Source organism: Eptatretus burgeri, chromosome 8 (genome assembly GCF_056783735.1).
Source record: "Eptatretus burgeri isolate ZD-2024b chromosome 8, Ebu_testis_v1, whole genome shotgun sequence".
NCBI classification, from domain to species: Eukaryota; Metazoa; Chordata; class Myxini; order Myxiniformes; family Myxinidae; genus Eptatretus; species Eptatretus burgeri.
The window spans coordinates 96,288,554-96,312,228 of record NC_140968.1 but is presented as its reverse complement, the minus strand read 5'-3'; the positions used below and the strand labels follow the sequence as shown (position 1 = coordinate 96,312,228).

General features: G+C 43.1%; 2 protein-coding genes across 6 annotated transcripts in view; one reads left to right on the top strand and one right to left on the bottom strand.

Moving 5' to 3' along the window:
- The window catches only part of LOC147022331 (uncharacterized), a 69,957-nt gene extending 55,822 nt beyond the window's left edge, over window positions 1-14,135 (bottom strand). Inside the window, exons 1-2 of one of the 2 annotated variants that reach the window (XR_015061191.1) lie at window positions 14,053-14,135; window positions 11,995-12,715 (exon numbers count right to left, since the gene is read on the bottom strand). The gene's annotated coding sequence lies outside the window, so the exon portion shown is untranslated. Of the gene's footprint in view, window positions 1-11,994; window positions 12,716-14,052 lie in introns of those variants that run through there. The other variant, XM_085893125.1, reaches the window with a different exon arrangement.
- Window positions 1-19,315, top strand: part of PDE11A (phosphodiesterase 11A) — a 324,082-nt gene extending 304,767 nt beyond the window's left edge. The window contains exons 20-22 of one of the 4 annotated variants that reach the window (XR_015061190.1): window positions 11,086-11,169; window positions 16,087-16,296; window positions 17,273-19,315. Coding sequence is in view for 3 of the 4 variants with exons in the window: in XM_085893115.1 (XP_085749241.1) it covers window positions 11,086-11,169; window positions 16,087-16,245 (243 nt within the window). In the remaining variant the exon portion in view is untranslated. Of the gene's footprint in view, window positions 1-11,085; window positions 11,170-11,273; window positions 12,015-16,086 lie in introns of those variants that run through there. The other 3 variants (XM_085893118.1, XM_085893115.1, XM_085893117.1) reach the window with 3 other exon arrangements.
- Window positions 19,316-23,675: the final 4,360 nt, after the last annotated feature.

Sequence of the window (23,675 nt, the reverse complement as noted above, 5' to 3'; positions counted from 1 at the left end):
GCAGGTACTTAGGTATATCGAGTTCGGCGAGTGACCCTATCTTGCGCGGGTTGACAATTGGCACGGCCGTGATGGGGTTGAAAGACCCACCCGTGACAGGGTTCCGGCGTTAGCTCCGGAAAGTCACGACTGAATTGTCCATCTGGTGGGCGACGCATTTGCAATTAGTGGAAAGCGGCCGATCGCAGGCCGGCGGGCGCGAATTCGTAACAATATATATATATATATATATATATATATATATATATATATATATATATATATATATGTATATGTATATGTATGTATATGTATATGTATATATGTATATGTATATATATATATATGTATATATGTATATATATATATGTATATATGTATATATATATATATATATATATATATATATATATATATATATATATATATATATATATATATATATATATATATATATATCTCGTAATATTGTAATGTAAAAAAAAGAATTACAACATAATGTAACACATTAATAATTTTTAATCAAATTAGTTCCATATCAAGTACATCAAAGTAAATCAAGTTCCATATCATGTACATCTTACACATCGGAATAATGGAAAAATACAATGAAATTGAAGCAGAATAAATTACAATGAAATACAATGCACACAAGGAAACCGATCAGAGAACCCACAAGTCCACGTTGGGCCCCCAGTTACTGGTGGGCCCTAGGCCAATGGCCTATGTTGCCTATTGAAAAATCCGTCCCTGCTTGTATGAGCACTTGTGAGTGGACTGTTTTGACTGAGGCATCACAGCCTGTTCCAAGTTCCATTTTGGTAACACACACACACACACACACACACACACACACACACACACACACACACACACACACACACACACACACACACACACACACACCAAAACAACAAACACGAAGGTTTACCTTTAAACATATCTTTAAAAGAGGAATTCAAGTGGAAATTTCCAAAATTAAAATCAGAAATATATGAAGCCACAGAAAACACAAAATGTCAGTCAATGCTTTTCACAGCTCAAACCAACATGGTGGAACTCCGAAAATGAGGTCGATGGACGTTGTTTTTATATGTATCTATGTTGAAGTGATGGGTGGAATAATGAAAGCAGATCTCACAAAAAGGTGAAACAATGCGATGTCGTGAAAAAAACCCGAAAAATTGCACAACATTTTGAGTGGGCGAGGCACTGCCGGAGACGCGGAATGACACCGCGGGGCCCAACGCAGGTGGGTGGGGCCTAAACTTCTTCCATCGATAGATGTATATTGGGTTGCGTTGAGTGGAGGGACAGTGCAGAGTGATGGTGCGGGTACTTTTTCCATGCATTGCCATGGCTTGCAAACAAAAAACTTAGCAGCTTGTTGTGCACTCACTAAGTGGCTGAAGCACTCCAGCAAGCACTCCAATGAAATGTTTGATAAGGAACGGCTGGCTTGGTAAGCGATAGCAAGCTGATTGGTAATGACTGACACTCGCAAAAACAAAAACATCGCAAATTTCTTAACTTTTTCAGATTTCACTCCAAATTTTGACACTTATTTACTGCCTGAGAACCCATCCTCAAAGCCAAAATCATATTTCGATGATATACTTTTAATTAGTCCGTGACAGTCCATCATGGAAAATGATATCAAATAATGCATTAAATCACTGTAAGCTAATTTGAAAACTGTCGCACTTACAAAAGCGGTGTATTCAGTGATGTGTAGGTATGTAGATGAGGCATTTGACGATATGAGTGAGGAAAGTGGCAAAACATTTCAGCGCTTTAACGTGAAGAAACTGCTGCAGCCTGTTCCACGTCAAGGCATTGTTGAGCAGGCCAAACAAAATGGCGTCTGAAGACCCCAGCGAGCTCACACAGGGCTGACCAAGATGGCACACCACCATTTTTGTGAGGATCATTTTTATTTTTTTTTGTGATGAGCACCCCCTAAATTATCTTCCAAAGTGGTGTTTAAATTTACCCAAACACCATCTGCATCATTTGCGAATTCAAGGTCAGAGATCTTCACATTCCCAAACAATACACCGCAGCTTGATCTCTCTGACATCCTTCCCAAAATACAGTCCATACAAGTGCTGAAAAGTGTGGGGGACAGTACACACCCCCGATGAACTCCATTAACAACTGGAAATAAGTCAGAGATGGTACCACCACATCTCACAGCATTCTCAGCAGCAGAGTTTAGTTCAGACATCAGGATGATCCATTTTGGTGGCACCCCACGAAGACCAAGAATCCTCCAGAGGGCATCCCGATTCACTGGATCGAACGCTTGGCAGAAAACATAGGTTCCAAGCAGCCCCTGCCGAAACTCTCGTCTCATTCAGTGAGGACCCAAAGAGCAAGGATACGGTCAATCGTTGACCTCTTTCGTGTAAAGCCTGACTGCTCTGGACGCTGGTGCTCAAGCAGATGGTGGCGAATCCAATCAAGAATTATCCAAGCAAAGACCTTCCCTGGTTACTGAGAGCAGCGTCACCCCTCGGTAGTTGTTGCAGTCTTGGCGATCATCCTTCCCTTTCCAGACAGGGACAACAAGGCCCCTCTTCCAGTCAGTTGGGATGATGCCTGTGTTCCAGGCAGAGCAAAGAACTGCATGCAACGACATGAGTACAGCATTTCCACCAGCCTTGAGAAGTTCAGCATGGATGCCACAGATCCCTGGAGCTTTACCCCATTTTAACCGGTTCACCGCAGCCTGTGTTTTCACAGTTGATTGGAGGGTCAACAATAGGGATAGTAACACTCCTGGCATCCAATTCGACTGCTGGTGGATCAGTCTGGAACAGCCACTCAAAGTAACCGGCCCAGCGGACCTTCACTTTGGACTCCTCTGTCAAGAGCCCACCACCCTCCGCTCTAACTGCAGTATACCGAGGGAGGGGCTTGGATGAACGCAATGCGTAAATTCCCCTGTAAGCAGGACGAGAATCACTTGACTACAGGTGAATTCTCTACCCCCTCATAGATTCCTCGCACATAGGCCTCTTTGTCCACCCTTGGCACACGTCCATTTTACACCTCAGCTCCCTGAACAGCTCAGCACTGCCATTAAGCCTGGCACTGTGACTGTGGTCAATGTTATCCAGTGTCCTTTGAGAGACAAAATTCTTCTTCACCCTATGGTGAGTTCCAAGACATCGACCAGACAACATCAAGGACGGTGGTCTTGAAGGCACTCCACAACTCTTCAGGATTCCCCAAATCCCCACTCAGCTTGTTCGCAAACTCCTCAGCTACCCTCTCATCCTTGAGCTTGCCAACATCCAGCCTAGGTGCTATTCTCACAAATTTAAGTTGCAACTTCAGAGTTGCTACAACAAGCCTGTGGTCGGTATTGAGGAACTGAGCACTCCAGTAGACCCTGCAGTTCTGGATAATCCTACAGTGACCATCAACGAGCACATGGTCAATCTCCTTTGCCACACCACCAGCGTTGGAATACCAAGTCCAGCAATGAGTCTGTCAATGCTGAAACCATGAACCAGCCACCCTAAGTCCATGACTTCTTGCAAAGTCAAGGAACTTAGTGCAATTCTGGTTGACAGTTGCAGACCAATGGGGACTAACACTTGTCTCATAACCAGCCCTGTCAGTTCCAGTCGATGCATTGAAATCCACCAAGACTCGAAGAGTATCTCACCTGGGGCACTGATCAACCACAGATTCGAGCTTGGCATAGAATGCATCCTTCACGGTGAGGTCACTCGCCTCAGTCGGAGCATATACAGAGAGACCAGGGAAACGACACCCAAGGAGTGACTAATCCTTCATCTCATAATACGCTCACTGACCGGGGTTACCTCAATTATCATACTAGTCAGCTTATTGGACACACCTACAGCAACTCCTTGGGCATGGTAATAATCAGCCTCATCTGCATAGCACATTCTCACTTCTGAACTCAAGCTCGATCCCTACATCATATCTGGAAGACATGAACTAAGTCTGAATGACATGGCAAGCTGAGTAACAATGTGTGATTGGTTCAGTGACCAAATGGAAAGGTACCCAAATTGGATCAACTCCTTGTGGTTCAGTGATGAAGCACACTTCGATTTGCATCAGGCTATCAACAATCACAACAACATCTGCTGGGTTGCTGATCCTCCTGAGGAGGTGTCTGAGATGTCTCTCAAGGGCCCCAAGTACATTTGCTACTGTGCATTGAATGCAAGATGGGGTATGCTGGGACCATATTGGTTCGAGGACATTAATGGTAAAATCGTGACAGTCAACAGCGAGTGGTAGCATGAGGTCTTACACTGATTCCACACTGATCTCATTGAACTTCAGTCTCCAAACCAAGTCAGACCACACACTGCAGGTGAAACCATCAACTTGCTTCACCAGCTGTTTGGAAATCGTGTCAGTAGCTTAGGCATAGCATATGAGTGGGTGCACCACAGCCCAGATTTGAATCCATTGGATTTTTTATTTGGGGTGCTGCCAAAGGTCAAGTTTACACCAACAAATCTCGAAACCTGGCTATCCTGAAGCAGGAGGTGGAGGACTACCATCAGGATACCACTCCAGCCACTTGCAGAGGAGTTGTGGAGAATTTTGGAGTCAGGATCAAAGTCTGCTTGAATAGAGGTGGAACACACATTGAAAATGTCAATTACAAGCAGCATAATGAGTGATTTGAAAATGGCATGGTGGATGCTTTCCATTAATGTATGACTGAACTTGCGACCTTTTGTAATTTTTCTACACTAAAACGTTCAAACAGTCCACTTTTTTTGAAACACCTGATGTTACACCACTGTGAAATGGTGGTGCAACATCAGGTGGCAGAGGTTGGATATGTCTAAAAAGAGGGCAAGCTTTCCTGGTTGCAAAATAGAATTTTGCATCAACATTATTCGTGCCTGTTCACTCATCATTTCAAAAGTGAATGCTGAGCTTTTAAAATGTAGCGCGGTAAGTGACCGCTGTGAACGGGAGACAGACAAACGCCCGTACAGACACCACAGTTGGCAATATATTGTTGTGGATTCTCGCCCGCCGGCGTGCGAGCGACCGCGTTTAACCAATAGCGGCCGCTTCGCCCACCGAATGGACAATCCAGTTGCGGCTTTCCGGATCAATGCCGAAAACCAGCCACGGGTGTGTTTTGAACCACACCACAACCTTGTCCATACTCTACCCGCGCGCTACAGGGTCCGATCGCCAAATCTTCGATTTACCTAATTACTCGCGTGGGTAGATTACCGAGAGATTGTACCTCAACGGGGCCGCTTGTAAATGAGCCGCTTAAGCAGCTCGCTTCCTTTTGGGATAACCGAGCGGGGTATTATCGCGCAGCCCCATTGGACCCGATCACTTCATCGGCTATTTAACAACCAACTATATTCTGAGTGCAATATGGCAGTTCAATTAGGGAAAGGATGCAACGAACGGGTTAACATTTGAACAAGCACATTTATTTCACAACCAAACATGCACGTATACAGTCAAAGATGCGGTTATGCAGTCATGCATGCAAACAATGCACGTATTCAATCAGGCAATGAATGGGGGTAGGGACAAGATGCGAGCAAGACAAAGAGCTACCACCGTCTATTTATTTTGTACAGTCACTTATCGACAGTTCGACTTATGGACATGGCGCCACAACATTCATTCAAAAGCAACAAAGAGAAAACCCCAAGAAAGACGAGGGGTAGACTGGACCTCTTGGGTCTTTATTTCACGGAGCTGTGATGACCGCAGAAGCTCCGCGAGGCTGGGCTGGTTACTTTCACCTTCGAGGTTCCTCGCTGGGGCGATCCACGACGTCCCGTCCCCACGGCAGCTGTCGTGACCGCGGTCTGGCCCAGGCCCCATCCGACGGCCTGGTGATTCGGGCCCAGCCGGCAACGCCTCAGAGGAACGAATGGGTCTTTTGCTCTTTCAGAGTTGATGCTCTCTTTAAGAGGCCGTCTGTCCCTCAGCACTGCTCGGACTGTCCCGAAGCCCGATCACCGTGGACCATTTGATGCTGGCTGGTGACCTCTCTCCGGCTCTCCCCACATCCCACGTGAACGCGCAGTTCTGCGTGGCACAGCTGGCCTGCTGTGCTCCCAACTCCGTCTCCTCGGCGAACCCGGACTTCCACTGCCCTCCACTGGACTCGAACTCCGCTCTTCACACCGCTCCAAACCCCGACCGACTGCTGAACTGGCGCTCTGCGCGCTTTTTTATAAGGTTCGTGAGGCGAGGTTTGATCTCCGCTCTTTCCCCTCTGACCCCCACTGGCTCCGCCCCTCTTGATCTCCTGATCCGAATTCCGAGGCGAAGCTTGGAGCGAGCGGACGTGGTAGAGATCATCGACGCTGAAGGGAGAGCGGACGTGGTAGAAATCACCGTCGCTGGCAACAAGGAAAGCCCCGCGTTTGTTTGCAGCGATCTTGCCGTGGCCGGCGCAAAGATGGTGGCGCCCGCGGAGTTGAAGGTGAAGCGATGTTGTTTCGTTGTTGGTATTGGGGGGGATGCGGTTAAGGAGTTGGTGGCTGTGGTTGGCGTTGTGGAGAAGGTGGTTGTGTGAGGGCGGTTGTGGAGAGCAATGTTGGTGGCGGAGGTGGTTGTTGTGAAGCAGTTGATCAAAATAACGATAGCAAAAGAAAAACGGCTAACTCAAAGATCACAGCCCAGTTACACAAATAAAGCCCTTAGACATCGGTGGGGAAATCTATCTGAACACAGACTTATCGATATGACTGATCTAAGGACCTATATGGTGCTCTGCGAATTTCCACAGCCGTAACAATATATTAGATGACTTCCCTTCCAAGGAACTTCAACACAGAAAGAGACCATTTGGCCCATCAAGCCTGCACAATAGTTGCCAACCAATGACAGTTGCCAACCCTAACCCTAATCCTCACAAACAATGGGATGGAGAGGAATGAGATTCACAGGATGGATACAGAAGGAAACTTCCCCCCTTCTCTCTAACCTCCTCTCTCTCCCTCGCTCTCTCCTCCTCTCTTCCATCCCTCCCCTTCTTTCTCTCTCTCTCTCCCACCCTCCTCACTCCTCCCCCCCCCACATCCTCACCTCTCTCTCCCACTCTCCTCTGTCTTCCCCATCCCCTATCTCTTTCCCATTCTCCCCTCCCCTTTTCCACACTCCCCTCTCTCTCCTCTCTCTCCCCATGTCCATGCTCTATCCTTTTGTTGCGGAAGCCCTAACTCTTAACAAATTACATCATTGAGTCTTCCGATAATTACCTTTAGGCTTATGTTGGACCTATTAAATGCTATTTTTAGGTGCTAAATGATTATACAATGCTAAATGTCGGTTTTTCTTTAATTAAATGATTAACAATACAACCTTTATTCAAAGACTTTCAGTGTAAGCTTCTGTTATTAACAATGCTGAGATGGTATGTTAAACTTTGTGATAATCCTCGTAGTCTGTCAAAGAGCATTGGTACTGTCGAAGCAGCTTCCTGAGTATGGGTTATACTGGGTGGTTTGCCATTGCCTTCAGGCAGGAATTTGTAATCTGGCCACGTTGCCAGCAATCACTCACCCACACCGTGTAGAACACTGTGAGGATCTTTAACATCCACCAAATAATGTTGGTTGATGAGATGCCCAGTTTAACGTCCATTGGAGGAAGGGTACACACAATGATGATTCACCCGGTCTGAGAAACACCAGGAGGACAACTTATTAGCTGGGTTAAGATTTGAACCCAGGCTAGACAGTTTAGATGTGAGTGTGTGTACCTCAAGGCCATATCTTAACACAATGTTTATGAACAAAGTACGATTCCATGATGTATTTATACATTTAAAATGTATCTTGTTTGGTATCATGCATTTTTTCTTCTTGAACGGTGAGCTTTCCATGCTAGAAGCAGCTGCCAAAAACAGGACATAGCCAATCGTGCAAACATACAAACGCACGGACAGACAGCACACTTACATACTCGCGGGGTATGCTTACACATTCTCAGGTCACTCACCTGCATTTCCGTTTTCTTTATTTTTTTTTCATTTATTTATATTTTCATCTACAGTGCTTTCCGACGGTAATGTGATTTTCCTGTTGTATAGGCTTTGATGTCCGTTGGCACACAAAATTACCGTGCTTCCCCTCACACACTCACTATGTCTCTCCGAAAGGACCGTCTGGAAACCCTCCCCCATCTACTTTCCCAACAATTCTCTTGAAGAAGTCCTTTCAGTCAAGCTTCTGCCATGATCTTTCCTGGGAAAGCCACATTTCCAAGCTGGCCTCCAAAGCCAGTCGCCGACTTAACTGGGCATCCCCCATCGTGCAAAGTCCTTCCTTGGCACACCTGAGCTCCTGACCACATACAAAGCTTTCGTCCACAGCCTGATGGAGTACTGCTCTGCCCTTTGGGCTGGTGCTCTCAACTTTCTAGGCTTCACGCTGTGGAAACCAGACATTTAGGATCATTGGTATCTCCCACGATGAGGCTGTCTTTGGGTCTTTCACTCTCTCACTGCAGGCAGGTCTGTGGTCTTTCTGTCTTCTACCATCTCCTCTCAGGTCTCGCCCCTCCCCCCCTGCTCTGTCTTCAATATGTCCCCCCTCCCCTCCCATATTTCTGCAGGGTGATCAAGGTCCACCAGCAACCCCCTTCTGGTAAAACTAGCAAAATCAAGGATCACTACCCACCTTCAGTCTTTCCTCTTTTATTCCCAAATTTGGAACAAACTCCCACACTCGCTTCAATCCCACTCTTCCCTCCAGATCTTCAAAACAGTTGTTCACCACCATCTCTTATTTTCCCCCATCCAAAACCACGATGTTTTCTACCCCCCGCTAATCCACCCCAAACCCACCTCCTTCAAATTCCCTGCTTTACTTCCTGAAAGCCCCTGTCATGTAAGGACCTGAAAGTCCCTGTAGTGTCCATCTTGTACACCCCATGTTCCCCGCCCCATCCCTCTCCCTTCCACAGATCTCCGAATGTCTCTGTTCCCCACTGTTTTTTCCTTCCCTCTCCTGCACCTCTTGTCTCCTGTTCCCCTTGTTGTACATTTATGTGTTAGCTCTCATACGAGCCTCAACAGTGTATACAAAAAAAAATAATTGTCAGGTTCCTCACCTGCATTTTTTTTCATTCATTTATTTTCATAATTTTTTTTCATTTATTTATATTTTCATTTATGGATGCTTTCGGACAGTTCTGTGATTTTGTCCTGGTGTATCAGCTTCGGTGTCCATCGGCACACAAAATTACCATGCTTCCCCATTGTCTCAGGTTGCTCACCTGCATTTTTTTCTTCATTTATTTATATTTTCATTTTTGGATGTTGTCCGACGATTCTGTGATTTTTTCCCGGTGTACTGGCTTTGATGTCCATGAGCATGCAAAATTTCAGCTTTCTACGTCACCTCACCTGGAAGGCACCTATCTTTAATATCAGTCAGTGAGTCAGCAAGTCAGAGATGCAATCAGTCAATGGTTAGAAAGAGCTTTATACATTAGATGTGTGCACTGTTACTACTACTACTACTACTACTACTACTACTACTACTACTACTACTACTACTACTACTACTACTACTACTACTACTACTACTACTACTTCATCTGCCAGCATTAGTTGGTGGACTTTGAAGGTCCCACAGTGTCCTTCGGGAAAAGTAGGTGAGATGTCACCGGTATCCTGGCCAAATTCCAAATTCCTGCACACCCAGTCAAGTATCCTTCATCGGAGTGGTGACCCATTCAGGGTTGTAACCTGAGCCAGTAAATGCTTCAGCAGAACCGACGGTCTGTACAGAGCCTGTAAAATAAGGATGAGCAGTGATCAATAAGATGGCATTGGCAACGTTAGGACTCAGAAAATTATCTATTGAATCGTGCTTACTTCCTTCCACCACCAGAATTAAATGAATGAATTCCAGTCAAAGAAAATAATGAACACTGCCAGCATACTTCAGTGATAGGTTGCATTGCCTAAAATAGACTTGAATGCAGCCACTGGTTTTCAAGCAGCTGTTAATTCCGGGGTCACGTGTTCATGCCAAATGCCTGCAATGATTTTGGCTTTTTCAATCTGCAAACAAGGCTGCGGACCATCTGACCATGACCAATACTGGCCACCTGATTATGCTGCATGCCCTATGGCCTGCTGCCAACAAAGACGTCACAGTTTCTTGTTAATCATCCAAAGGGTGTACAATTTTGATAAGTTGGTCATCTTTTTGTGGTGAAACATGCCTGTTTTGGATGAAGTACATTTCCGTGTGAATACATACCGTTCGGAACAACTTTTAGCACAATGATGACATGATATTGAAAATTAGCACTGTTTTTTTCATTCAATGCTAGATCCCTGTGAATGAAGCATAAATTCAACATTCATTCAGATAATCTTGTTATGAAATCTACTTGGTATGTTGGAAAACGATTTCAATGGAAAAGCTTTGCTTATTCTAATTGTATATTTGTTTGGCTTGTGTTTAAGGGGTTTTATGGCTCATTGGATATAGAACAGTCATTGGTTAGTCCATGGCCTGACAGATGGATAGAAAAATAAAAAATAGGGAACTAGAAAGCATCTTAAAATTCAACTTTGTACGTGAATCCGCTTTGTACGTGAACTAAACTTGACGAAAACAACATCTAAAAAAAAAAAGTAAAGTTTATTAAACTCGAGTTTTCTCCATGTTCCCATAATAAAGGTTTTTTGAATATTTGAAGACAAAAGCTCCAATGGTGTAAAACGTTATAGCCTGGACACACACACACACACACACACACACACACACACACACACACACACACACACACACACACACACACACTGATTGCAAAACCCCATCTGTGTTCCACTGTGCAGTGGATGTGCTAACAATACTTTAACTCCACTAAATTGGTGATGGAATAATGCCTGTCAACAGGAAAGAAAATGATTGACAGATAAACAAACAGACAGCTTGACACATACATCGACACAGAGCGACAGTAAGAATTTTTAAAGCTAAATGAATGTGATAAATCAAGATGTAATCATATAAGTAAAACTGCATTCATACACAGGAATCAGCTTAATCTGACTGCAAAAGGAATGCGTTACGTATGCCATGTAACTGTCTGCAGGCTATCTTCGACCGAAACAGGAAAGATGAGCTGCCGAGACTCCAGCTTGAGTGGATTGATGGAATATGTCTGCCATTGTTTAAGGTGGGGCAGACAGTTATTGGCACCAGCAACTCACACAGCTATTTCACATTCCCTTTGCCTTAAATTGGATCATTAGTTTTATTACCCTGATACTAAATCTGCAGGACTCACAGAAATTATGGCCTGGAGGAGCAAGTTCTGCAAGGGTTCTTCTCTGTGTCGCTGTTGGTGAACCATCATAAAACTTTTATATGAAACGCATGCCAAACACCACTCATGCTCATACCAACACTACTGCTTTCACTCAGACTATCAGTATTGAGAGCAAGAGCTGGTGTGGGACATGTGATGTGGAGGGTGGAGTGTCAAATACACTCCACCAACAAATTGATGCATCTTGGCAAATTTTCCTCTTTAGGGAGATCATTCAAGCAGTTTGGATACCATTTTATTTTCTTCTGTGGCCAGAGAATAGTGGGGAATTGTGAGGATGATGGAAATTGGCAAATAAAATGATGTATTATGATAATATCAGGCCTGTTGCCTATAACGAGAAGAGTCCAAGCTTCTTTGCTTCATTTTCCATTATTTATGGAAATACATAGACGTACTGCGGTGCCATGAGCAAAGAATAATGTTCAAAAAGTTATATGAACAAGATTCTCACAATATAATCCAATAAATTCCAACTTTTTATAGACTGTATTTTAAAGTGAAAAACGTTGTCTTTTCCGGAGTTATTGTGGGCGTGTTGTTTGTAGAGTTGTCTAAACACCTCATGTTCTTGAGAGAACCTTTATGGACAACACTAACAGCTGTGATGGGAAATGGGAGGTTTTCAAAAGTTGTGAAGTGAAAGCAGTCTCGAAAGAAGAATCCCAATAATAATTTCATGAAAGCACGTCATTCATTTATTTGTTTGCCGTTACTATCTCCCAATAAAAGAAAAACATTCAAGGGTGCCATAAACGTTACGGACGCTGTATACCACGGAGAACATAAACGATGAAAGAGCTTCTGATGATTCAGCAGCCAAAATCCACTTCTTATAAAACAAGAAAGGCTTTTGGGAAAAGAAAAACAAGCATTCCATTAAAAAAGGAAGTAAAGAAAGTGATCCCTGTTTACAGTGAAGTGTAATATACAACAAACACACTAAGAATGGTTGCTTGGGCACACAACTTTTGACCTTACTCGGTTCAACATCCATTGAGAACAGCTCTTTTAAAAACAATTTAAAACTCGTGCAACTTTATGAACTATTTAAACACAAAAGTACTAGAATGGCACTTGGTAGAGCGCATACCTCCCTCCGCCAAGCTGAACAGTTTACGTGTTGTATCCCACTGATAGTCTGAATCTCGACCTGAACCAGAATCGAATCGGCTTGTTCTTGGCACCTACCCAACTCATCCACCAAGTTTCGTCATAATCAGTGCAGAACTTTTTGAAATATCGTGCTATATATCGTGGTTGACCCATATCTCTCAACGGTGAAAAATCACTTGAAAAATTCTCGTCCCAGGATCCGGATCTGGATCTTCACCAAAATATCAACAATCCACCCTTGTCCATCAAGTTTCCTCTGAATCCGTCAAAAACGATCCTGCTCACAGACAGACAGTCAAACAGGCAGAGAGACAGACAGACAATCAGGCAGACAAACAGAGGTGAAAACATTACCTCCATCTGCCTTCGGTGGCAGAGGTAACAAACTACATTCTATTCCACGAGTAAAAGGTGCCGAAGAACAGCCAAACAGTTGGATTTTAAAACGATGTTGAAATAAAGCTTTCTTCTTTTTTTTTTGAATAATTTGTGCCAAAAACATCGATTCTCTGAAACTTTTATTTCATATCCATGCTCGGTGACTTTTGAGATTAATGTATTCCTCCATTGTAATAAAAATTGAGAAACGGCAACAAAAGAAAATGCAGCTTAATGTTCAATGTTAACCCAGCCTTAGGCAAGGGAATTCTTGCATTAGGAGGCCATGGCATCTGTTTAAAGAGACATTTTGACATTACATACACGAGAAAGAGTGGTGGGAAATTGAGGAAAATAAATATGAGAAAGAAAAGCAGATTGTGGGTCAAGGGAATGTGAGAAGAGTTGTGAGGAACATTATTCTTGTGTTGCTTTTTGTATATGTAGAATGAAGATGGGTTTTTAATTAATTTTTTTTTTAATTCCTGGCTAATCCTGAGATGGCATTCTAAGTGAACTTTTTCACTTCTCTCAGTTTTAAAATCTGTCTATGTTGTAAAAGATTTCATTTCACATGCAGCAAGTGGCTGCTGGTTTTCATTGCTGGGAGGGTGATGATCCTGCCGATGCCCCCTGCATGGTTGACAAGAAATTTGGAATTTTGCCCAGGGTGCCAGCGATAACTCACCTACTCTCAGCCAAGGACAACATAGGATCTTTAATGTCCACTAACTAATGCCAGCAGATGGGACACCGAAGTTAACGTCCTTCTGACAAACGACGCACAGGTTGATGAAGTACCCTTGATGCGAAATACCAGGATGACAGTTTATAACTGGGTTGAGATTTAAACCCAGGTAAGATAGCTCAAAGGCAGGTATGCACACCTTTAAGCTATCCTGTCAACTTAAGTGATGTAACCCAATATACTAGCTATTATACTATTTTCTACGTAATCTTGAGGAATTATTATTCCAATTGACTCTACTGAGCCCTTCATGTTTTGTCATGAGGTCTGCCAGCATCCTGCCAGCCCAAATGTATAAGACATTACGATGCATTACGCAGCCTGATTCCATTCAATCATGTGAATTTTTATTTATTTATAATTTTGAACCCCATATCATGACTTCAATAAAAGCAACAATATCAATGATGAGGATATTTGTAGTCTGCAGCCTTGACCTATTTCAATCATTGGAAAAGGGGGAGTGACGTTAAAATGAAAGTACTCACCACAACCGCCATGAAGGAATCGTCCTGTGCGAATGAAACTTGGCGCAGATGTTCATCATTCTCTCTGACATTTATAGCCAGTGTCACGCACTCCCCCCCCCCACCCCCACAGCCCCTTCCCCCAACCCCAACGAAGGTCATTTTCCTGATGGCATTGGAAAAGGAGTTGTGCTTTTAGCTCCGAAACAGTGTGAAGAAAGGGAAATCTCTTTGACTAACCCTCGTATTTACAACACCAGCATCACTTGAGCAAGATTGACTTACATAAACGATATATCAATAGGTATAGATAAAACAAGGTGGTTGTACAAAACGGATGAACAAGGTAGTTCGTTGTCTGTAATGGAAGACCTTGAAATGACGTTTTTGAAACGATTCGTGTTTTTCTCTCAGTTGTGCTGAACTCGTGCATTTTTCATTACAGCGCTTCTAATTGGCTGAGCATGCCATGGTTGTGTTGTTTTGTCAGTGGTGGCCACTCAGCATTCATTGTGGAACAAGCAAACTGTTTGCTTCCGATTCTCAGCAAAGAGTCCACTTGTACACTTTTATCAGTTCAAGTTCTGGGCTGACAGTGTGGCTTAGAGGTACACACGCACACACTCTCCTCTAAGCTGTCTCGCCTGGGTTTGAATCCCGACACAGCTATAAAGTGTCATCCTGGTGTTTCACTGGCAGAGCGTTTCATCAATGTGTGTGCCGTCCCTCAGATGGATGTTAAACGGGAATCCCGTCTGCCAGCATGAGTTTGTGGACATTAATGATACCACCATGTCCTTCACAAAGAGTTGGCAAGCTCTCGCCGGTATCCTGAACAAATTCCAAATTCCTGTCCTAAAAAACCAGCAGAGGGCCTGATTTCGTCCATCACATCAGCAGAACAGCCAAGCCCCCAGCCAATGATGATACCTACAGCCTTGTGCTTTATACAAAGGAAGAACTTGAGGTTCTTCTTTAGCTCAACTGGGAGAGCTTCTGATTTGTCATCCTGCAACTTCAGGTTCAAATCTTGGCCGCAATGGGAAACCACACGGTGTACTTTATTTGCAAGGAAAGCTGGTTTGGTAATACCATCGTCCTTCTGAGAGAGTATAGAACTGAGACATTCCATGGGGCATGACCACATGCTGGGCTGTCTTTGAAATTCCATCTGTGGAGGTGATGTGATGAAATAAATACTCGAGTACAAAGATGTACTCGAGTATTTATGTATGGCCATGAATTCTTATTAGGGATCCTTATTCCCCATTATCTTATTCTCCCATACAATCGAGATTTTCAAGAACTCATCAGCTGTTGTTGCTTTTATGTCTTGAAGTAGACAATGTGTCCATCAAACATTTGGGAAGACTTGTTCAAAGTTTATCAACTTTCATTTCTGTCACAAGGGCACCATTATGCTAACCCTCTTCACATGATTACCTGCGCAACCGAAGGTGGATGGAGATGATGTTTTCACCACTGTCTGTCAATCTGTCTGTCTGTGAGCAGGATATGCCAAACAGTTATTGACCGATTCGGCCGAAATATGGTGGACAGGTTGGTTGTCTGACAAGAACAAAACGATTCGATTTTGGTGAAGATCCGAATCTGGATACTGGAATTTTTTTAAGCGATTCTTCACCATTATGGGACAGGGACAAAAACGATATGTATCATGATATCTCAAAAAGTTTTGGACGGATTTGGACGATACTTGGTGGATGAGTTGGGTAGGTGACAAGAACAAGTCGATTAGATTGTGGTTAACGTCTGGATTCAGATCCGGCCCATCGGTGGGATACAAAACATAAACTGTTCAGCCCGGTGGAAGGATGCACGCCGTTCCAGTTTGTGATGTTTTTCTGATGCATCTGGGAATGTTAATTTGCAGATAAAATGTGCTTTCACATGTAATGTTTCAAAGATGAACATGTGAATTAGGGTGAAATGCAAATAACAACAGAAAATCGAATCCAAAAGGAGTATGGAAAGCAATTTATTAAATATTAAAGCTATGCTGATTGTCTGAGATGGTACCTGCCATCTTTACAGGCACTGGCGAAGGTGAATGAACGTCTGCAGCCCATGCTTATGGGAGTGGTGGCAAACCGAGCTTGTTGGCAGGAACTGCACTATGTTAGGAGCTTGGATCGTGAGACTGCCATCCCAGCATCAACAGCCTCTTTTATCTCGAAAAGCTCGACCGAGTAAAGGAAAACGCTGATGGTGTCAACGGGAGTGAAAACAAATTTCAACCAAAAGGTTTTTCAACCACACTTCTTCCATTCTGTCACCTGGTCTACCATGACGCACCTGTGCCTGCCTTTCTTTTTTGGAAATTTCACTGCGAGCCATGTCTTAGTGATCAAACCTGGCACCACAGAGGAGTCCAGTGAGGTCTTAGAGATTACTTCTGGGTTTCATTTCAAGGTTCCAATACTTAATTTGGAATTCTTTTGACCAACATCTTTCCCAACAGCCTTCTAGTGCCTCGTTATTTTGGCAGTGGCTGAGGTCTTGTGTATCAGATGCCAAAATGGGACTTGATTTGAAATGAGTACAACTTTGATGCTTCATGGAAGATCATAAAGTTTTTTTTTATGTCAATGTGGCACTGAAAAGTGAAGTAACTGAAGCTGCATACATCCAAAATATTATCAGCTTTACACAGCAAGTATCCCAACTATTTTTGTTATACTGTATTTATACATGTGCTGCACTTACCACCCACTCCCCTTCCCCCTCCACCCCCATTACCTCCACTCCCAGTCAATCAAGCTAATACAGGTGACTATTTTACACAGAAATATACCATGTGTGTATGTTTGTCTGTCTATCCACAGATAGTATTCTGGAGGAAGCGCATTTATCAATCTGTTATTTATTTGTTGACAAATATAGGCAGCAAGCACAACAACACGTATTTACTTACTATTTTGTTATGATTTTTAAAATTCAGGAGCAGCGACAAGGCCAGAACTATTTGAGTATGTCAACATCTTTTGTGGATTTAGGTCTCACCAATCAATATCGTACCGCACTTATTCGTGTTGAAATTCCTGCTCAATGTTTTGGCTCATTCACAAGTAACATTGAAATTCTTTTTTTTTTTAATTTGTCCATAATTGCCTTTAAAGGGTGATTTTTGACTGTTATCATAATTTATAGATCTTCCACGGCTCTTGCCTGTCATGGCAGAGATTCTCACCAACTTACTGAACATTCTTTCTTGTTGTAGGCTTGATGAGTGAACAACATGCAGTGTCGTAAAGGTTTCAATCGTTGGTGAAACTATTTTTGAAAGATTCTAATTGAGACTGCATCAATGAAGGAAGATTTTAATGAGCTGAGCAACGACAATGGGTATGATTGTGACTGAGTGGTCGGGACACTGAGCTGGCACCATTGAAGATGTAAGTTCAAGTCCAACTGAATCCAACTCCTTGATGCTGATTTTCAAATGAGTATTTTAGGAGTTGGATTCTAAGCTGCTGGACACCAATCTAGATTCAAGAGATTTCCTTTGTCACGATTGGATTGCCAGTTTTAATTCCAGCTTGCTCACTCATGACTTAATAAGGTTAACCTATCTGCCCTGCCCGGTATGGGTATACACGTTGTGCCAGTTGACACATTTGCATGATTCTTAATGCCCTCCGGGAAAATGGTGATGTGCACTGAGTAGCTACCTCCCCCTTACAACACCACCAAAATATCCCCCTCACTGAATTTTATATTAATATTAATAAAGCAGGGTATCAAATTCGATGTGGATTCAACCAAGTCGCATGAAAGAACATTCCCCATGTCCACCCTCCCCATCCCTTCTCCAATATGAGTTCATAACATAATTGACAACTTTCGTTAAATCTTCTTGTTCTTGCATTCCATCTCAAAATATGTTGGTGCTGTTTCGTGGAACATATATGCTTAACCATCGTACTTTACTATCTGACTTGTCAGGCCTGATGTTTGACGAGAGCTGGTAAGGGCAGGCATTTGGAATTTGTTCAGTTGTTGGCGATATCTCGCTGACTCTTCATAAAAGACATCATGGAATCTTTCACATCCACAAATTAATGCTAGCAGAGGGAACACCCGGCTTAATGTGCATCCGAGGGATGACGCACTTTGTGATGCAATGCCCTGCCTGTGAAGTACAAATCTGACAGTTTATTGTTGGGTTGGGAATCAAACCCAGACTCGACAGCTGCTTCAAATGCAAGCGTCATTGCTACTTACAGGCTATCCTGTCCAACATGACAACCTTCACCAGATACTTTTTGCAAATTAGAAAACATTCAAGTAGTCTTTGCGAAAGGTCATTTCAAAGTTCGTACAACTGACATGAGATGATGAGAACAGCTCAAATTTTGAGCAATAAATTGCTAACATGTGTATTTGGATTAGAGATCTATCGGACTGACAGGCGGCAGGTTCATTGCAGACGTAAAACCTCCGTTGCCTTATTCTGATTGAAATTTGGTTGATCTGATTGCAGGAAAAAAAAAATCTCTTGGTCCTAACTACTCGAGCATGTGCGTGTACTGTAAGTAAATCTTTAACTATCATGAGGCTTCTAGGTTATTAAAACGAAAGACCAGTGAACATCCTTGTAGTACGGAGGATCCTGATAAGCACAGAAATGTATTCCTCAATGCCAATCTCGAGCACTCCATTCATCCTCTACATAAATTGTCTCTGGGTGAATTCATCGCATGGTAGGGATAGAACAGTCTGCAGTGGGTTTCTGAAAGGTTCATAGTTTTGGATTCAATCATTCATTACTTATGGTAAAGAAGAACGTGTTCTATTTTTTACTCGTTCAACGATTTGCATGATGCAATCGTGTATTAAATATTACATGTGATGTTTTCGTGCACAAAGTTAGTGTCATTGCTTTTCATTTCCTTGAACATTCATCGCATTGTAAAAGCACTCTGGTTTTAATACGTGCCTGATAATTCCGTGCGTTTGCACGTGCCTGCACAAGCAAAACATTCACCAGATATCCGTCACTGCACGTTTGAACTCTTTTTGCATTTCGGTTGTATGTAAATGTACTCTGCATGTTCTTTTAAGAAATCGAATTTTAATACTTTAAAAAAGTGTCTATAAGTGCATTTCTTTTTTTTCTTTTTTTTCTTTTTCTTTCTTTTTTTTTCTACATCTGTTGAATTTCTCCAAAAGAATCTGTATTTTGAGGAATCATTGCAATTAAGAGGATTAAAAAAAATTGTGCATGTAAATGCCTTGTAATGTAATAAATGGATAAAAACTCTTGGGTAATGAATGTTGTTCCCTTAAAATCAATCTTTTCACTGTTTATACGGTATTATGAAAATGGTAAATTTTGTCATGTTTATGATTCACCGTTGTAGGGATGGTTCGTGTCACTTGCCATTGACCTAACGGGGTGTATTAGTTTGTACGAGCAGAAGCCGGTGGTAAAAAAAAAAGGTGAAAAAGGAATCCTTAAATTTTTTGCGCTGGTTGAAAGAGATCAAAACTAGGAGGCTCAAAAAGAAATGGATCGAGGTGTTGTGTGCACCTGGCACATAAAGAAAAGAAGAGGAAAATGAGTTAAACAACTTATTGATTTATTCAAATAATTTGATTAGTTAAACTTCCCATGGATTGTATGAACATAATTTTAGGGTTAGGAACGAAGTACAGGCTGTCCACAAAGTCTTGTTCCAGTCTTAAAATTATATTACAACGAAACCAAAAGAGATACAATGATGTGGTTTGTTGCATTTTGTCACATAATTCATAAAGTTTATTTTGTTCTTCAGTACACCTCAACATGTGCACCTTGAGTGGCATGAAGCACATCCAAGCGAGAATCCACTTCAATTCACGCGTTGGCTAGCATATCCCTCATCACATTGCTGATGAAATTGGTTATCTTTCCATGAAGTGTTTCAATGTCAGCAACAGAGGTTTGGAAAACAATTCTTGATATACACCCACATGAATAAGTCGAATGGTGTCGCATCAATAGACCTTGGAGGCCAATGGGGACTGCCACACCATATCCAATCCATCCACGGGAGGTTCTCAGTTCTAAAGGTTGCACTATTTGCACTTTATATGTGTGAAGATGCAATCTCTTGTGTACAACTTTGTTTTTATATCATAATTTTCCTGCAAGGTTGGATTCATTTTAAGCAACTTTTACTTCATAAGTTTTTCTCTCCAAGGAACGTTTCCATGTTTCAGGGTGGACAGACAGACAGACAGCATTAGACTATTATACTCGTAGACGAGGTGTGTTCAAAAAGTATCCAACCTTAATTTTTTGTGCGTAAACAAATGAAGCTAGGGAGGCGTGGTTTGGTGCACGTATGTAGGCGATCCTAATCCGTATGCGTGAATATTTTCCCGCCTGCAGAAGCTGTCAGTCGCCGACAGACCGCCGATGAGTGAGGAAGTGTAAGTGAGCGCCGTCGGATTTTCGACCTCACCTCACCCCCCGACCTCACCCACCCCAAATAATCATCCCACAACCCCTTCCTCAACCCCAAATCCTCATCCTCTGCCTCCCAACCTCAAGTCCTCAAAATCCCCCTCCCAACCCTAAGGCTTCAACCCCTCTCCACTCCAAGCCTTCAAAGCACCACCCCACCCCCACCACAATTCCTCAACTCCCCTCTCCCCCACCCCATACACACACACACATACACACACACACACACACACACACACACACACACACAAACACACACACACACACACCAGAACACAGAAACTGCAATCAAAACAGCGACAGAATCTGACATGGCATGACCCCTCACAGTCTCCTCTCCAACTTACAATCCCACTAGATACGTGGAAATCCCATGGAATTGCAACTCTCAATTGACCATAAGCAGCCAAAATATACCAATAAACGACTCTAAACTAATTATCTCTTCCTGATGCAAAAGTAAGTTGCTGATTTACGTCGAGTCTATTTGCATCATTTCGATAGAACGTCGTTAACACATTATGGGACAATAGTTGAATTAAGTCATGCTGTTCCAATATAACGTCGTTCAAAATTTTAAGTACTCTTGGACCCCGCTATTTGTGGGGGATATGTTCCTGCAAAATGCCACGAATGTCAGGGAATTTTTGTTGTTGTTATTGTTTACTTTTTTTTGAAGTTTTAAAAATTATTATGATTATTCGTGAAAGAGTGATAACACAGAACAAATCAGGACACAACATAACAAAGGGAACAGCAAGAGAAAGGGGAAACAACAACAGCAAGGTAGAGGGAGAAAGTAAATGGAGATGGACAAAGAAGGGATGCAGGTAATGATGAGGGGTAAGGGAGAACACAAAGGGTGGACAGTATGGATACATAAGCAAAATTGTGTTTGACCAGTTTGTGATTTTGTCAAGATCTGAGGAGAGGGAAGAGGCTGCTGCCTGTCTGTCAGAAGGATGGGAGATGTCACGGCAGAGTGGAGTCATCATGAAAGACATAAAGAGGATTTTCCAGTCAGTGAGATCATTGATGAAGATGAAGAATAATATGGGGCCTAGAACACTGCCTTTGGGTACTCCAGCCTTGACAGGGAGAGGAGATGAAAAGATTCCGTTGAGAGCCGAGCTGTTAACTTCGAGAGTAAAGGAAGTCAGGCAGGCATGTGTCGAGTTGGTCTTGGATGCCATAGGAAAGAGAGTTTGGAGAGCAAGGTAGAATGAAACACTGTATAAAAATGACAATATATGGCCAGAGACAGCCCTGGTCTCATGTCTGATAGTGAGGGCCTCCACCATTGTTTGGAGAATAGGAGTAGCATGTCCAAGGGAGAGTGACCAGATCTGAATCTGATTTGATGATCTGAGATGAGGCTGTTTGAGAAAAAGAATGATTTTATATCAACTGCGATGATGGATTCCATGACCTTGCTGATGATTGAAAGCAAGTTATTGGTCAAGAGGATCTGTTTTTGCACCTTTTTGAAGTAATGCTGTGATGTTGGCTGATTTCAAAACAGATGGATCATGACCTAGGGTAAATGACAGGGTGAAAAGGGCAGAGAGAGAGAGGAAGCACAAGAGCAGCGGAGCAGGTTTTTACGACATGTGCACCGATGCCGTCCGGTCCAGTTGCAGAGTTAGAGTCGAGGGTTACCAGAAACTTTTCCTCATTCTCAGGTGCAAAAGACACCGAATTCAGAAGCAATTTGGTATGACTGGGAATGACAGGTACAGGGAGGGGGTAGGGACGCAAGATTTTGAAGGAAAGCATACACCAGAGACTGACTCAACAAGGTGCCACCAGGTTTTAGTGGAGGGGGACAAGTTTGAAAGCTCATTCTTGAGATTGGACAGATGTTGTTTTCTGGCTCTCCCGAGGGTAGATACACACTTGTTGGTGGCTTTGTGGCATGATCTGAGGGTGCCTTCAGTCGGATTTTCCTACCAGGAGGAGAATGCAAGTAGTTTTAAAACAACAGCCTCACCACAGGATTCAGAGAACCAAGAGCGGGAGGATGGGGAAGCTAATTGAAGACGAGATGGGATGAATCTGTGCATAAGAGAGAGCAGTTTTCTATGGAAGAATTCCCGGGCTGAATTAATATTAGCGGTGGTGGATAAAGGAGACCAGTGCTGAAGTGTTAAGAAAATTACACTTTATGACCTGCAAATACGTGGGGTCTGTGACCTGCGTGGGTTCCGTGAATACAAAGGGTCTGCGAATAGCGGGACCGTGAATGTCAGGGTCCGACAGTAGAGTGTTCTTCCATTTGTCCGATACCGAGAGTGCGTATCTTTGTGAATAAACTGTGGAAATAAATGATTTTGTATCCTCGTTCTCCCTCCCCCTTGTGTTGTTCGTCTTTCGGCTGCTCCCATTAGGGGTCGCCACAGCGGATCATCCGGTATGATCCGCATACTGATTTGGCACAGGTTTTACGCCGGATGCCCTTCCTGACGCAACCCTGGTCACCTCTTACAACACAGGGATAAGGATTGGGTTTCGCCATGATTCTGAGCTGCCCTACACCCTCTCATAGCGCGGCCCAGTGCAGATCCCCTGTCATCAAGCGATCCTCCAACCCAAGCCTCCGAGTATCCGGATTACAGGCGCACACCACTACGCCCGGTCTTGTTCTCCCTCCCCGTATACATATTAAATATGCACATGAAGTCACTTGGTCTTTTAGCAATTTGATTTACCGTGATTATAAACGGCTTTCGTTATTAATCTTCTGTTAAAGGACAGATTGGATTCAGGACGGTTATCTTCCATACAGAAAGCACCCCACGTCTGGTGCGGTAACTGATCAAACCGCCATTTGGAGTGTGGGAGTACCAGCACATCGCACATCGCTTAGCCGGCTCAGACGTTCCACCGAAGCACAGTCGCACTTTCGTCTCTCTGCCTGTCGTCCTTTTAATCTCAGCCCACACCATTAAATTGTCTGTGTACATGCATGATTTCAATCGTGTTCTATATCGATTTGTTTAGTTTTTGCCTCTAATATGTACTTAAGTGAAGGTTAAGTTAAGTTAGGGTGACCAAAAATTTTATTTTTCCCTGGCAACACATTCCCCCATTATAACACCATGTATATGGGAAAATATATAATGTATATGGCTTTCCTATAACGTTGCAGTGTTTATCCATGATGTAAATCAGA